The sequence below is a fragment of the Saimiri boliviensis genome, chromosome 8, assembly GCF_048565385.1.
Source record: "Saimiri boliviensis isolate mSaiBol1 chromosome 8, mSaiBol1.pri, whole genome shotgun sequence".
NCBI lineage: Eukaryota > Metazoa > Chordata > Mammalia > Primates > Cebidae > Saimiri > Saimiri boliviensis.
Genome location: NC_133456.1, coordinates 42,281,771 through 42,296,040, shown reverse-complemented (window position 1 = coordinate 42,296,040; position 14,270 = coordinate 42,281,771). Strand labels below are relative to the sequence as shown.

The following is a 14,270-nucleotide window of genomic DNA, read 5'->3' as shown; positions in this document are numbered from 1 at the left end:
GAGGGGCTCGAAAGTTCCCTTTCTATTGTGCTTCCACATTAAGTTCCTTAGCCAAACACACTCCTTACGGCAGGGACCAGACATAGTTCCCGCTTATCTCTGAATAATGGGTTTAATTTCTCTATCAGCCCATGAAATTATTCAAACAAGCCTATGACATCCTCCTGTAGGATCCTATTGTCACGTCACCTGTAATTACGACAAAGTCTGCCTCCCACAGGCCCTGCTTGTTCACTCTATTCTCAGCACAACCCTCTTGTGGCCCTTCATGGTTCAGGGTCTCCCCGTTGCAGGCTGTGAGCATTTGTGAGTAATAAAATGCTGGTCTCATCTAGTGTTAGATGTCATATGTTCAGCCTTTGCCATAAACCTAGGGTGGGATTCCATCTCTCAGCAATGGAGTTAAGAGAAAGCAATCAAAACAAATGTTGGAGAAGCAGCAAAGGAGAAAGGACTTACAGAGTGCCTGCATAAACTGGTTATGAATAACATATAAACTGGGAACAACAAATTACGGCAAACTGCAGGAGGCCTCTGGGGAGGCAAAATGCTCCATGCCTCATGTTCCGCTGCAGGGTGACCTCAGCTCTGTTACCATAAACATTGTGCTCAAGGACGTAGAACCCCTTTGTAGCACTATGACATAGACAGACTTGTAGGCTCCTTGTAAGGCCCACATTCCACCAGCTGCGCATAATAAGGTAAAGATAACCACATGTTCTTGTTTTGTGACACTCCCAAACTGCCACTGTTATCAATCTTTAGAATGACATACCAGTTCCAGCTCACCGATTCACTCTACCATCACGTCACCCTCTTCCCACCATCACTCCACCCCTACCCTATGGATCAAAGTGATCGTAACCAATAAATAGTGTGGATGATCACTGTCTCCTCCAGTAATGAGTGATGCCCCCCGGTCCCACTTTCTCTCTTAATCTGTCTTTTTCTCTTTCTTTTGTTGCCACCGAACTCGGGGTACCCACGGGTGTGATGTGGGGCTAGTGCCCTACAACAAATTGTTGAAAAACAGATTAACTTGGTGGTTTAATAAAAAATAAAAGCCTTTGTTTTAAGGCTATTTCCAATAATACTAGAAGTCCCTGGAGTGCCAGGATGATGCCTTCCGGGGTTTGCACTTCATAACCCTTATCATAGCAAGTTCCGAGGTAACTAACATGTAGGCCCTTAGCACATTTCTGCCAAGTAATTAATTGACAGGTGAACCCTGAGACATACAGGTTTGAGTTCTGGGAACTTGACTGCTCTGCCGTGATTAATTATCAAACAAAATATTTAAGAGTTTTCCAACCAAAAAAGCATGGAGTTATGTGTTTAAAGAAAATATTCATGTGCATATAAGATACAACTAGATATTAATGTGGTTCATTTTTTATTAAAAACACAAGAATTAACACATCTGAAAAGCTCCTCTAGGGAGATGATAACACTTACATAATGCCAAGATGTTGCTAGGATTTAAAATATTTTAGCCCTTTCTTTGGGATATCTGCTACTATTGACTACTGATGCATGAAAAATTCCTATTGTCTGATGGTATATCATTATATAGAAACAGTAAAAATTATTCAGGTCAAGTCAGGCCAATAAAGCAAATAATGTGATCAATTTAGGTAATGTAGTTTGGATTCAAAAACCAGTGAATGAAAGTATTGAAGCAAATTTTCTCTTGAGGCTGGTAAAATTCTAAAATCTACCCAATCTTCTGAGAAATTTTCCAAAGAGCTAAATCACTGGAATAAGTATGTTGCCTTCCAGGGTGTTTACACCAAATGAATAGCAAGTTTTAAAATGTACAATTTGCAGAGTATTTGTTAAGAAATAATAGGGAAAACCTCTTTATCAATGCCTTATGTACAACCATAAATTTGTAGTCATATATTAATACTTTAATATGTAAATTTTTGATGCCCAAGTTCTAAACAAACTAGAATATTTCAAGTAATGAAACAAGTGTGAGCTAATTCTATAATAGATTTGTTCACAGCATAAATGTGAAAGGAGGTCACTATAAACTCGAAGACCAAATTAACAAAGTTTGTATTAGAATACATTTTTTGTTTTAGTTTATATAAACTTTTTTTTTTTGAGATGGAATCTCACTCTGTCATCCAGGCTGGCATGCAGGGGCATGATCTCTGCTCACTGCAATCTCCACCTCCCAGGTTCAAGCTACTTTTCCTGCCTCAGCCTCCCTAGTAGCTAGGACTACAGGCATGTACCACCATGTTCAGCTAATTGTTGTATTTTGAGTAGAGACAGGGTTTGACCATGTTGGCCAGGCTGGTCTCAAACTCCTGACCTTGAGTCATTTGCTCACCTTGGCATCCCAAAGTGCTGGGATTACAGGAATAAGCCACTGAGCCCAGCTAATATAAACTTTTTAAAATAAACTTACAAATATGAAACTTTTATATATGAAAATCCTTTTTTCTTATATGTATATAGAAATGCCTGCTATATGACATTTTATACATGTTGATGTGTTTTAGTTCTTTTGAATTTTAAAAATAACCCATGACTCATTTTATTTCAAGGAGTGAGTTTGATTATTAATATTTGCTACAAATCTTCTTCACATAGCCCCCAGCTAACATAATGGGTCTTTTCAAAATTTATAATCTTTTCAAGGAAGGTTTTGTTATTCTCATTTGCCTGACCTGGATCCTGCTAAAATTGTTCATAGAAAACTAAAGACTTAGCTTTCCCTTTTATCATCTGGTCAGTAATTTTTTTCTCATCTTATCGTATCAGTAGAAAATACAACAGGAAATTACATGATGCTAGTGTGTTATTTGGAATAACCAAGACTGGCATAAATGAGGCAACAGACTTCTCAGCTCAACTAAAAATCAGTAACATTCACAGAACTTGTCAGGATCTGAACAATGTCTATGTCCCACCTTCCTGTCTACAAACAGCATCTTGTCATCATCAAAGTCAGTATGTAGTATAGATGGCAACTGCCAGAAGCTTAATCTGTCCCTCTGAGGACCTCCAGTTCTTTTGTTTCATTTCTAATGAGAAAACTACAGCTTTATAAGGCCAGAATACATTTACCAGATCAGAGTTGGTTCATCTTTATTACTATTTGTAATCAGCTCATAGTTAATTCATTATTATTATTTTTTAATCAGTCTGTCTTTCCCCCAGGAATTTCACTGGTTAAAAAATAAATAAAATCAATGGCGTATCCACTCCCTGTTGGAAATAATAGTGATTTTCAAGAAGATCTAAAGCCTAATAAATGAAATTGATCAGACACAGATTGATAAAACATGAGGCTTGCAAAGGACATGGAGAGGTCAGTCACCCTAGCTCCTTCCTAGCAGGATTTCTGAGAATCAAATGTGACAGCATAGCTAGAGTTTTCAGGAAATTAAAGGCTTCAGGCTGCCCAGATCTATCTTCAAGATTCACCGCAATCCACGCTTATGGCAACGCACAAGGGGCCTGTAACTACTCACATGCCGCCATGCTTGCTGCCGCGGAGAAAGCCACAGAAAGAATCATACAGAATTCCCCAGCAAACCTCACTCATCTTTCCCAGAACAAGCAGAAAGATTTCAGAGTATTGGGACATCACCAAATTCAGGAACCGTACACTGTAGCTAATTTACTAATAAGCCATGAAGTATTGTCATAAATTACTTAAACTAACTGGTACTTGTCCAATTAAATGAACAAACTACATCCTGCAAGGTAGTGGCCTTGAGGATTGATGGCAGTTGTTTGTTTGCATGCTAATTTGCCAAATTTCGTTAAGCTGCTCTGGGTCTACTCATTCACCTTGTGTTAATCAGTCAGGCCCTACAGTGCTCATATTTTCAGCGCTGTGTTTTTCCAGTCAAGAGCATGACCATTTTTAATCTCGACAAGTTTCCTCGTACATTCTCAGTGGAGGCCACGCATTAGCAGCAAATGTGCAGTGAAAGCCTGCGTTAGAGGTGATGGAGTGGGGCAACTGACGAGAGCGTTTCGTTCGGATGGCACGGGTCGTGCACACAAACACCATTAAGGTAAAATGTGCAGGGCTTTCTGCCCCCATTTCCCATCCCCTGACAGAGCCTGAGTCCTGACACGGATCAACGCAGCAGGCAGGGACAATTCTCCCGAAATGAAAATGGACAAGGAGAAAACATATATTACCTTCTCAATGAGATCTATGCAAGCTTGCAAATCCAGACCAAAGTCAATAGATACCCATTCAATGCTTTCTTTCCTATATTCCTCTTGCTCCAGAACAAACATGTGCCGGTTGAAGAACTGTTGTAACTTTTCATTGGTAAAATTAATGCAAAGTTGCTCAAGGCTATTATACTGCAAGGATATGAATAGGTGAAAAGAAGAGATAAAAATAAAATTGAGGTCCACTTTCAAGAATGTCCAGTAAACAAAAAAACATAACCATTATTATATGATGCCAAGTAGACCCAACAAGTAAGAAATGCTCAATTAACTCAATTAATTGTAATTTTGAATTGTAATATCATTAAGCTCAATTTTCTAAAGATTACAATAAATAACACTTAATGGTATTAAATTTGAAATCATAATTCCTTTAACTCTATTTGCCTTTATGTGAGCCAGAATTAAGAAATCAATAAACACTATCATTAATTATAACAATAATTATAATTAATAATTATAGCTTTTTTCCAACTAGGATAGCCCTTAAGATTTGCACAGAATTGTTCTCATGCTTTGACCATACTTTCCCATCTTCAAGTGACATTTTCTAATCTTCTTATACATATGCATTGACCTCCTTCTTATCAGATGCACTTACCTCAAGGATTTCAAAACCAGTGATGTCAAGAATGCCAATGAAGAACTGCCTTGACAGCTGGGCATCCAGGGCCCTGTTGATCCGTGCCGCCAGCCACTTAAACATCCTTTCATACAGTGACTTGGACAGGGCACCCACAGCACAGGTTACCTAGAAATCACATTGAAAACACTCCTTCATCTGACAGGAGTGTTCATTTCAATCTTGGGCATTCTCTATCAGCGACCACCTTCTAGTCAAATCAGGATGTCGTTATTGACCTTCTGTGGTTCTAGCATTCTGCTGAATACAATGAGAAAGGGAAGGAAGGAAGGAGGGAGGGAGAAAAAGAGAGAGAGAGAAAGAAAAGAAAAAGAAAGAGAGAGGGAGGGAGGGAAAGAGGGGGAAAGAAAGAGAGAGAAAGAAGGAGGGAGGGAGAAAGAAAGAGAGAAAAAAGAAAGATAAAAAGAAAGAGAGGGAGGGGAGAGAGAGAAAGAGAGAGGGGGAAAGGAAAGGAAAGAAAAGGAAAGAAAGAAGAAAGAAAGAAAGAGAAAAAAGAAAGAGGAAGAGAAGGAAGGAAGGAAGGAAGAGAGGGAAGGAGGGAGGGACAGAGAAAGAAAAAGAGAAAGAAAAGAAAAAAGATAAGAAAGAAAGGGAGGGAGAGAGAGAAAGACGGAGAGGGAAAGAAAAGAAAAGAAAGAAGAGAGAGAGAAAAAAGAAAGAAAGAGAAGGAAGGAAGAGAGGGAGGGAGGAAGGGAAGGAAGGAAGGGAGGAAGGAAGAAAGAGAGGGAGGAAAAAAGGAAGGAAAAGAGAGGAAAAAAGTAGGGAAGGAGGGAAAGGAGAAACGGAGATGGGTAGGAGAAAGGGCTAAGCTAGCCTGGTGCCACCTTATGAAAACACAGATGAGAGGGATCAGGTTCCTATTATTAAAGGGCTAACTAGCCCAGGGTATGGTGTGGAGATGTGTTCCAAAGCCTTGCTATTCAAAGTGTGATCCTAAGACCAGCAGCAGCAGCATTGCCTGGGAGTTTATTAAGAATGCAAACTCTCAGGCCCAGTCCCACACCTACTGAATCAGAATCTGTCAGCTAACAGAATCCCCCACATTTCCTATTGACAAAGACTCTCTCCTCGACCAAACTTTAGTGAGGCTCCTCCGACCTGCCTTTAGCCAGACTAGCCCAGCTGCGGGAAGAAGTCTGCTAAATTTCTCCATTGAAATCCCCTCATCCTTCATCTCTGATTAAGTTCCTTATCCCTCACCTTTGATGTATATGTTCTTGACCTGCCTTAGCAAGAATCCTGTTAGGTCAGTTTAAAAAAAAAAAATCCTCCTACCCCCTGGCGTTAGTAATTTTCCAACCACGGATCCCCTCCCTCTGGTCTTGCATTATAAATCCCCACTTATCCTGGTTGTATTTGCAACTGAGCACAATCTCTCTCCCCTGTTGCGATGTATATATTGCAGCAGTCCTGAATAAAGTCTTCCTTACCATTTTAACAAGTTTCAAAATATTTTCAATACTATGCACAATAGTTTAAAAAGTACTGGTATCGTATACTAGCAATTTATAATCCCTAACCTTTGTTCTGCCACTGCTGTAGCTGCTAATGAGTTGTGCAACCTTTGGCAAGTGACCTAACCTTTCTAGAAAGCAGCATTTTCATCTGAAAAACACTCTTAAAGGGTCTTCCTAGCCTTGGCTTCCAAATCTTTATTACATTAGTTCCCAGTGTTGCTTTCAACAACCTGGACAGAGAATAGCCATTCGGTGCATTATGCTGACTCAGATTCTCCTACTGTAAAACTGAGGCTGCCTTTTCCTCCCCTGGAGGGGTGTGGCAAAAGTTCTAAAGTAACCTACTGGGGAGAGCTCCAATCTTTGTGCCTGGATGATGCTATATGACTGCAGATCCTGCTTCCATAACTCTAAAGCGCTGCTGCAGTAGCAGGTTTCTGACATACTCTAAGGAGGACAGAATTTTAGCTGGCCATTCTCCAAACCTGGAAACAGAACGTGCTCCAACCACTTAACATTTAAAACAGGCCTATCACATCCATCCTTCTGCCCAGGAGAGGGCAAGCAGCAGGAGCCAGTTGGTGTCTGGTGGTGATTTAGTTATGAGTCACCCACTCCCTGATCAGTTATCTTGAGTCATTTCCACAGTAATCCATAAGCCGGATGGCATCACAGTTTTTTATTATCAGCATCAGGAGGACACACGTACAAATAAAGCATCAAGAATGATTTTCATCCTCTTTAACACCGAAGAAATCACTCTGTCTACAGCAGTCACTTTGAAACTTTAAAAAGAACATGACTAACTTGCTCACCCCCTTTTAATTCCCTAAATACTTGACAAGTGGGAGTGGGAGAGACATTGTTAGGTCAGGTGTAGCAAGTGGTGGGGAAACACAGGAAGAAAGCCTGGAGATGTAGGCAGAAGGAGAAATGGATGGGAAAGGTCTGTGGAATGAATTAATGAAACAGATCAATATGTTACTCACTAATTAGTCATTTTCATCATTTTCTGTCCAATGAAGAGGGAATAAGGTGGCTAAATCTATACTTCCACTTCTCAGGGGTTAAATGGATCCATTTCTTAGCTCTTTTTAAAATAACCTCACAGAAGACTTTGGTTACTGGGGGTAATAGTGCATGATAGAAAACAACAACAGAAAAAAACAAAGTCAAATAGTTATTATTATTTATTTTTTTTAAGACAGAGCGTTGCTCTGTTGCACTCCAGGCTGTAGTACAATGGTGTGATCTTGGCTCACTGCAACCTCCACCTCCCAGGTTCAAGTGATTCTCCTGCCTCAGCCTCCTAAGTAGCTGGGATTACAGGCACACTACACCTGGCTAATTTTTGGTATTTTTAGTAGAAATGAGGTTTCACCATGTTGCCCAGGCTGGTCTCGAACTCCTGACCTCAGGTGATCTACCTGCCTCGGCCTCCCGAAGTGCTGAGATTACAGGCATCAGCCACTGTGCCCAGCCAAAATTTTTAACTATATTGATCCCTGCCTTTCTCATCTGTAAAATAAGAATAATGAAATCTGCATAGCTCAGGGTTGTTGTGAGATATCCAGTGAGACAGAGGATGCAAACCAATAGAGCACATTTGACACTTAGTATCCAATCAATGTAAATCCTCCCTTTCCCACTCCTTTTCTGCTTTTATCACTTCCTCATCCTTACCCCAGTATTTACTTACTAGATGTGTCACCTTGAGTGGTTAATCTTTCTAAGGGTCATTATCTTTAGCTGTAAAATGGAAATAGTAAGATCTACTTCACAGGCTTGTTATTAAATTAAATGAGATAACCCATACAAAGCACTTAGTAGTTCACCTATAGTTAGACTCGGTGGATATTATTATTATTGTTTGGTTATTATTAATCATAAAGTAACTTATTTCTAGTTGAAATAGTTAGAAATATCATAAAATCATAAAACACTAGACCTGAAGACCCTTAGTTCTTGGTAGTCATTAGTCATATAGAGTGGTTTTCACCTTGGGATGATATCTCCCCAAAGGAGGAATGCATTTGGAGATGCAAGTGGCATTTTCTGGTTGTCACTGTGACTAAGAATACAACTGGCATTTAGTTACCTGGGGGCCAGGAATCCCAAACATCTACAATGTGCAGGACACTCTCATCCATAAAGAATTGTCCCATCATAAATGCCAATTACCATGGAGGAACAAAGTTGTTCAACCACTTCCCTGGGGGGCTCAGAGAGATGAAGATAATTAACCACGGTATCAGAGTCAGGTAGCATTATAACTAGAACTAAATTTTGTATAGAATGTTAACACGGCAAAAATTTTTCCCATCTTTTGCAATTGTCATCAACAGAGCATACATGTCTCTATTTTTAGCAGTGGCAATTGTCTCTACGAAATCAGTAAAACTCCCAAGGGGAAAAAAAAAAGCCTTAGAGTGTGCTTTCTTACTGTGTCTCCAGGAGAGAGACAAAGAGGAGAATTTTTTAATTTTAATGTTCAATAATAATAGATTAGCTTGTTTCACTGGTCCTATTATAGTAAAGGTTGAAGTCCTTACCAGAATACTGTGTTCTCAGTCCCTCAGAACACAATATTAGAGAGCCGAAGCCTTGATCTCAGCCCTCCTCTGGGTTCATTAGTTTTATTATATATGTTTCTGTTTTTATTATTTTAATTGACAATTACATATATTTATGAGGTATAGTATATTTTTACATGTATACAATGTGGTAATGATCAAATCGGGGTTATCAGTACATCTATACCTCAAACATTGATCATTTCTTTATCTTAGAAACATTCAAAATCTGCTCTTCTACTATTCAGCCTCGTTAGTTTTATACAGAGGAAAACCCTGTTCTAAAATCATAGCATGTCATGCATGCATGTTGTGGTGAATGTCTAAGAAGGCTGAAGCTGCCGAACAACTCTAACCCCACTGCCGAGAAATAGCTCAATTATGTGTCGTGCTGATCATGATTCAAGTTTAGCTCAATGTAGTCTATTTTAACACGTGTGGAGCACTTACTGCTTACAGGGCATTGTTTTAGATGCTTGGGGTACTAAGGTGAAGTAGATATAGCCCATGCCTCAAAGAGGTTAGAAGACAAAAATGAAAGCAGATTACTTCAATATAGTATAGTTAGTATTATAGTAGAGATAGAATTATCCATTTATAGAGTACGCTAAATTAATAAATTGATTTTGATTAGTCACTTAAGTGTTGTAAATAACATAGACACATCAGTTACCTTAATATAGTGAGGGAAACACATCTAGTCATCACATATAAGATGACTGTCTTAAATCATGAATTTGTACATTTGTCTATCTTCAAAGTTAGGGCATATGCTGAATAAGATAATCAGTATCACCTGAGTACTAGCTATATATCCTTTGGAATGTTAGTTAACATTCCCTTAGCCTCGGTTTCCTCAACTAGAAAAAAATGTAAAGTATGCATTTCTGCCCCACTTAGCTCTGAGTATTACTATAAGAATAGAAGGCAATAATACCTGTGAATGCTTTATCCATACTATATATGACATCATTTGCTCTTTCCGGAAAGGCTACATTTCTCAGCCCCCTTTCATAGCTAAGGGTATTATTTGACTAATTCTTATCAATGGAATGTTAGTGAAAGTGATATTACTTCTAGCCCAAGCAGTTAAAGGTGGTTGTACTTTCTCTACAAATTATTTTTTCTCCTTGTGCAGTCACTTTGGGGGCCATGTGTCCCAGATGGCATAGAACTACACAGAACTACAAAAGAACTACATAGAACTGCAAAATGGGGAAGGCTATATACTCTGTATTGGGCTTGATGAAAAAAATATTTTGTTGTACTGAGATTTGAGTGTGTATGCATTACTGCAGCACAGCTTATCTCATATTGACCCCTACACATTACAGATATAAATTATTATTTTTGAAACATACTAGCATACTTAGCTGGTCTCATTATCCAGTGGCCCTGGGAACATTTACTACCTTAAGGCAAAGCCTCAGAGAATTTGTTATTCTATTGCTATAAACTTCTCCACTATAACATTCTCCCAGATGCTAAAGAAAACCTACATGACCATCCACCTCTCATTTCTGTTTTCAATACCCACTTCCCTTCAAATACTGGTTTTTAGCATATGTCCTAAAACCATTTCTTAACTAACATGTTGCATGTGTCTTGTATGCCAAAGGAATCAATATGCCAAATACATAAGGCATGCCAATTTGCCAATTTTATCCACGTTAGGAACGAACAGCGTTGAAAGTTTCCTCGCTGGATAACAAAGATGTTAATCACAAGTGAAGGGTTTGCCTTCACCCGTAAAGATACTTACTACCTAAGGGAACACTTTCAAAATGTATGTTTCAGACAAGAGCATTTACTGTGCTGTGCGTCACAAGTAAACATGTTTGGAATACACATCCCAGTAGCTTTTTTTTTTAATAGAAGCTTCTATTATTTCAGACATTCTTCGTATTGAAAAATGTACAAGTACAATATATATACAATTACTGGAAAATCATAGAATAATAATGCTCTTTAAATATCACCTTACCTGTTCTATAGTTTGACTTCTGGTAACATATTCATTACCAACTTTGATTCTAGGATGGATCAAGCCCTTTATCAACTCAGAGGAGTTAATGCCCATGAGAAAAGCAGCTTTGTCAGCATCTGGTCATCAGAAATATAAGAAAAAAGAGAGGTAAACACTGTAAAAATTCATTCCATTATAGCCAAACTAACTACACAGAGGACAGAAACATGGTGTGTTTAGATCGGTGTAGCAAGGTAGATTGTAGTTTTCAAATAAATGCCTGAATCCTAAAAGTTTAAAGGAATCTATTTCTTGGAAATGCAAGTCAAAGTAACATTGAAATGCCACTTCATCAGTTCGTTGGCATTAATGAAAAAGAAAATATAATGTCACTTCACACCCACTAGAATGACTATAATCAAAAAGGCAGACAATAACAAGTGTTGGCAAGGATGTAGAAAAATCTGAACCCTCATGCATTGTGGGTGGGAATGCACAATGGTGTGCAGTTGCTGTAAGAAACAGTTTGGCAGTTACTCTGAACTTAAGCATAGAGTTCCTATAGAACCCAGCAACTGGACTCTTAGGTACACACGGAGAGAAATGAAAACACATGTTCACACAAAAAAAATTGTACACAGATGTTTCTAGCAGCATTATTCACAATAGTCAAAAGGTGGAAAAAAGTGAAATATCCATCACTGATGAATGGATAAATAAAATATGGTATACTCATATAATAGGATATTACTCAGTCATTTTACAAAATGAAGTATTGACGTGTGCTGCAACATGACTGAAACTTGAAAACATTATGCTGAGTGAAAGGAGTCAGACACAAAAAGCCACATATTGTAGGATTCTATCTCTATGAACTGTTCAGAACAGGCAAATCATAATGACAGAAAGTCGATTTTGCTTGCCACAGGCTGAGAAGAAGCAGAAATCAAAGTAACTACTAATAGTTGTTACTAAGAGTTTCTTTTGGCCAGGCATGGTGGCTCATGCCTGTAATCATAGCACTTTGGGAGGCCGAGGTGAGTGGGTCACCTGAGGTCAGGAGTTCGAGACCAGCCTGATCAATATGGTGAAATCCTGTCTCTACTAAAAATACAAAAATTAGCCGGCGTGGTGGTGTGCACCTTTAGTCCCAGCTACTTGGGAGGCTGAGACAGGAGAATTGCTTGAACCTGGGAGGGAGAAGTTGCAGTGAGCCAAGATCAGGCCACTGAATTCCAGCTTTGGTGACAGTACAAGACTCTGTTTCAATTAAAAAAGAAAAAAAAAAAATTTTAAGGTTTATTTTCTTGGTAAAATATTCTGTAATTAGATAGTGGTGATTGCACGACCTTGAGAAAATACTAAAACCCAATAACTATACAGTTTTAAAAAGTGAATATTATGGTATGTGAATCTTCCACAAGAGGACTAGTAACAAAAAATAGATTATTTTAAAAATTCAGATGTAATTTGTCTGAAGGACATGGAAAATGCCATCTTTATTATTTGTCTGTTTTCTCCTTCTCTGTATGTACTTGTGGATTCTTTCCACAAAACACAGACTTGGGCCATGTAATCTGATAATTACAGACAAGCACCAATCAACAGAAGCCAGGACACTCGCCAGTTATGTGTAAAACACCCTCCCTTTCCCTGCAGTCTCTGTTTACTCTGTAGTGCCCTCTGCTGTCCAACAATAATACTTACACCCCACAAAATTGTTTTCTAAAACACTTCCGTTTCCTAAAGTGGAGAATAAGTATTAGCAGAAGGAAAAGTATTATCAGAAGGAAAAATGACGCAAAATAATGACACAGGCAAAAATTTATAAACATATTTCAAGTTGTAGATTATTTCAGTTACCAAACAAAATAAATACTTCACTCATCCGAAACCTCCATTTTCTATTATAAATGAATTTGGAGATATGCTACTATGTCTGACATCCTTCTATTGAATAATGTTTTATAATAGAAGATAATGCAGCCTTTCTTTAACTCACTAAAGAAAAAAATGCAATTTTTCCTGAGTAATAATCACAAACAGAAAATAAAGTAAAAACAAAATAGAGAGCTCTATCTCGTCTGCATTAGCAATATCAATTTCCTTTTCACAGCCTTTAAAATGTTTACAGAGGCTTAAAATGTTTGAAACGTTTGATTCGCTTATAAACTAAAATCAATATATATTATACATACATTGCTGCAAGCTACATATCTACTTTAAGTTAGTTTATTTGCAGTGATAATAGCCTGAGTACTCAGTTGCTATGAAACCTTTCAAAACACGAAGCCTATTTGGAAAAATAAATGAAAATCAAAGGTAGAACAGACATGCCCATCCTATGCTGAGATGTGCCTGCTAAGAGTACCAGGTCTGGAGGCAAAAGCTTGATAATTCCAAGTTGAGAATCCAGTATGTCGGATCATAGACTTTTGGAACTAGAAGAGACTTCATAGAGTATTTAATCCATTTTGAAAATATTTCAAAGATGGGAAGAAATACAATGTGCCTGGTTAATTCAAGTGGAGATGAACAGTAACCAACAATGTGAAAAACAATTTTCCAGTATCTGTCCAGGTTTTTTTTTAAAAAAAAAAAAAAAGAAAAACATTTGTTTTTTCTAAGCTTTGGAAGCACACAGAGGGCTAATACAGGTAATAATGGTCTCAAAGTATAGTTTCCCATGCCAAGAGCCTACATATATCCTTTTTACAGTGTTAAGCGCAGTCCTTTGAGTATATTTTTATCCATGAACAAAAGAAACTCAAATTCTCTCAGGAGTATCCCACCTTAAGCTTAACAGAAATAGCATCTAACATTACAGGATTATTTTTTCACTTACTCCAGAGATAGTTGTGTATCTACAGACTGAACTAGTGTGCCCTGGATTTGCTCCAGAGATTTACATTATGCCTCACATATGCTCTCTATTTAGTTTGTGTTTTGGGCCAGAGCAGAGGAAACAATAGAGGTCATCATGTTCCAAAAAGTAAATTACTTCATTTGCGCTAAACATTTACAGCTTACAACCAAGATGACAATAACATAAATCTAAGAATAAATGCCCATCTGACATTCAGGAGCTACTATTGTAAAGACAGCAATGTGTATAAATATTTTTTAATCATATTCCCAAATAGGCTTTATGAAATTCCCACCAATAAGCATGAGTTCCTTCAGGACCTTGTGAATGAACCCATGGATTTTAATTAGGCTGCATGATCTTACCTGGGAGAGGTAACATTTAGCTAGAGCGGTGGTTCTCAAGCATCAGTGTGTTTTGGAATAGCCTGGAGAGCTAATCAAAGATTAAACAACAGGCTCCCTGAAGCAGGTTAGGGCTGGGCCTCTCTAGTTTTATCATGTTACCCAGGTGATTCTGATACACATAAAAGTTTGAGAACAAAGTCATTATTGCG

The 14,270-nt window shown here is 38.2% G+C and overlaps 1 protein-coding gene across 1 annotated transcript in view; it reads right to left on the bottom strand.

Annotated features, from left to right (window-relative positions):
* MYH15 (myosin heavy chain 15) overlaps positions 1-14,270 on the bottom strand; it is a 150,872-nt gene that overhangs the window by 94,277 nt on the left and 42,325 nt on the right. The window contains exons 12-14 of the mRNA XM_074404414.1: positions 10,867-10,985; positions 4,811-4,960; positions 4,171-4,341 (exon numbers count right to left, since the gene is read on the bottom strand). Coding sequence (XP_074260515.1) covers positions 4,171-4,341; positions 4,811-4,960; positions 10,867-10,985 — 440 coding nt within the window. The remainder of the gene's footprint in view (positions 1-4,170; positions 4,342-4,810; positions 4,961-10,866; positions 10,986-14,270) is intronic.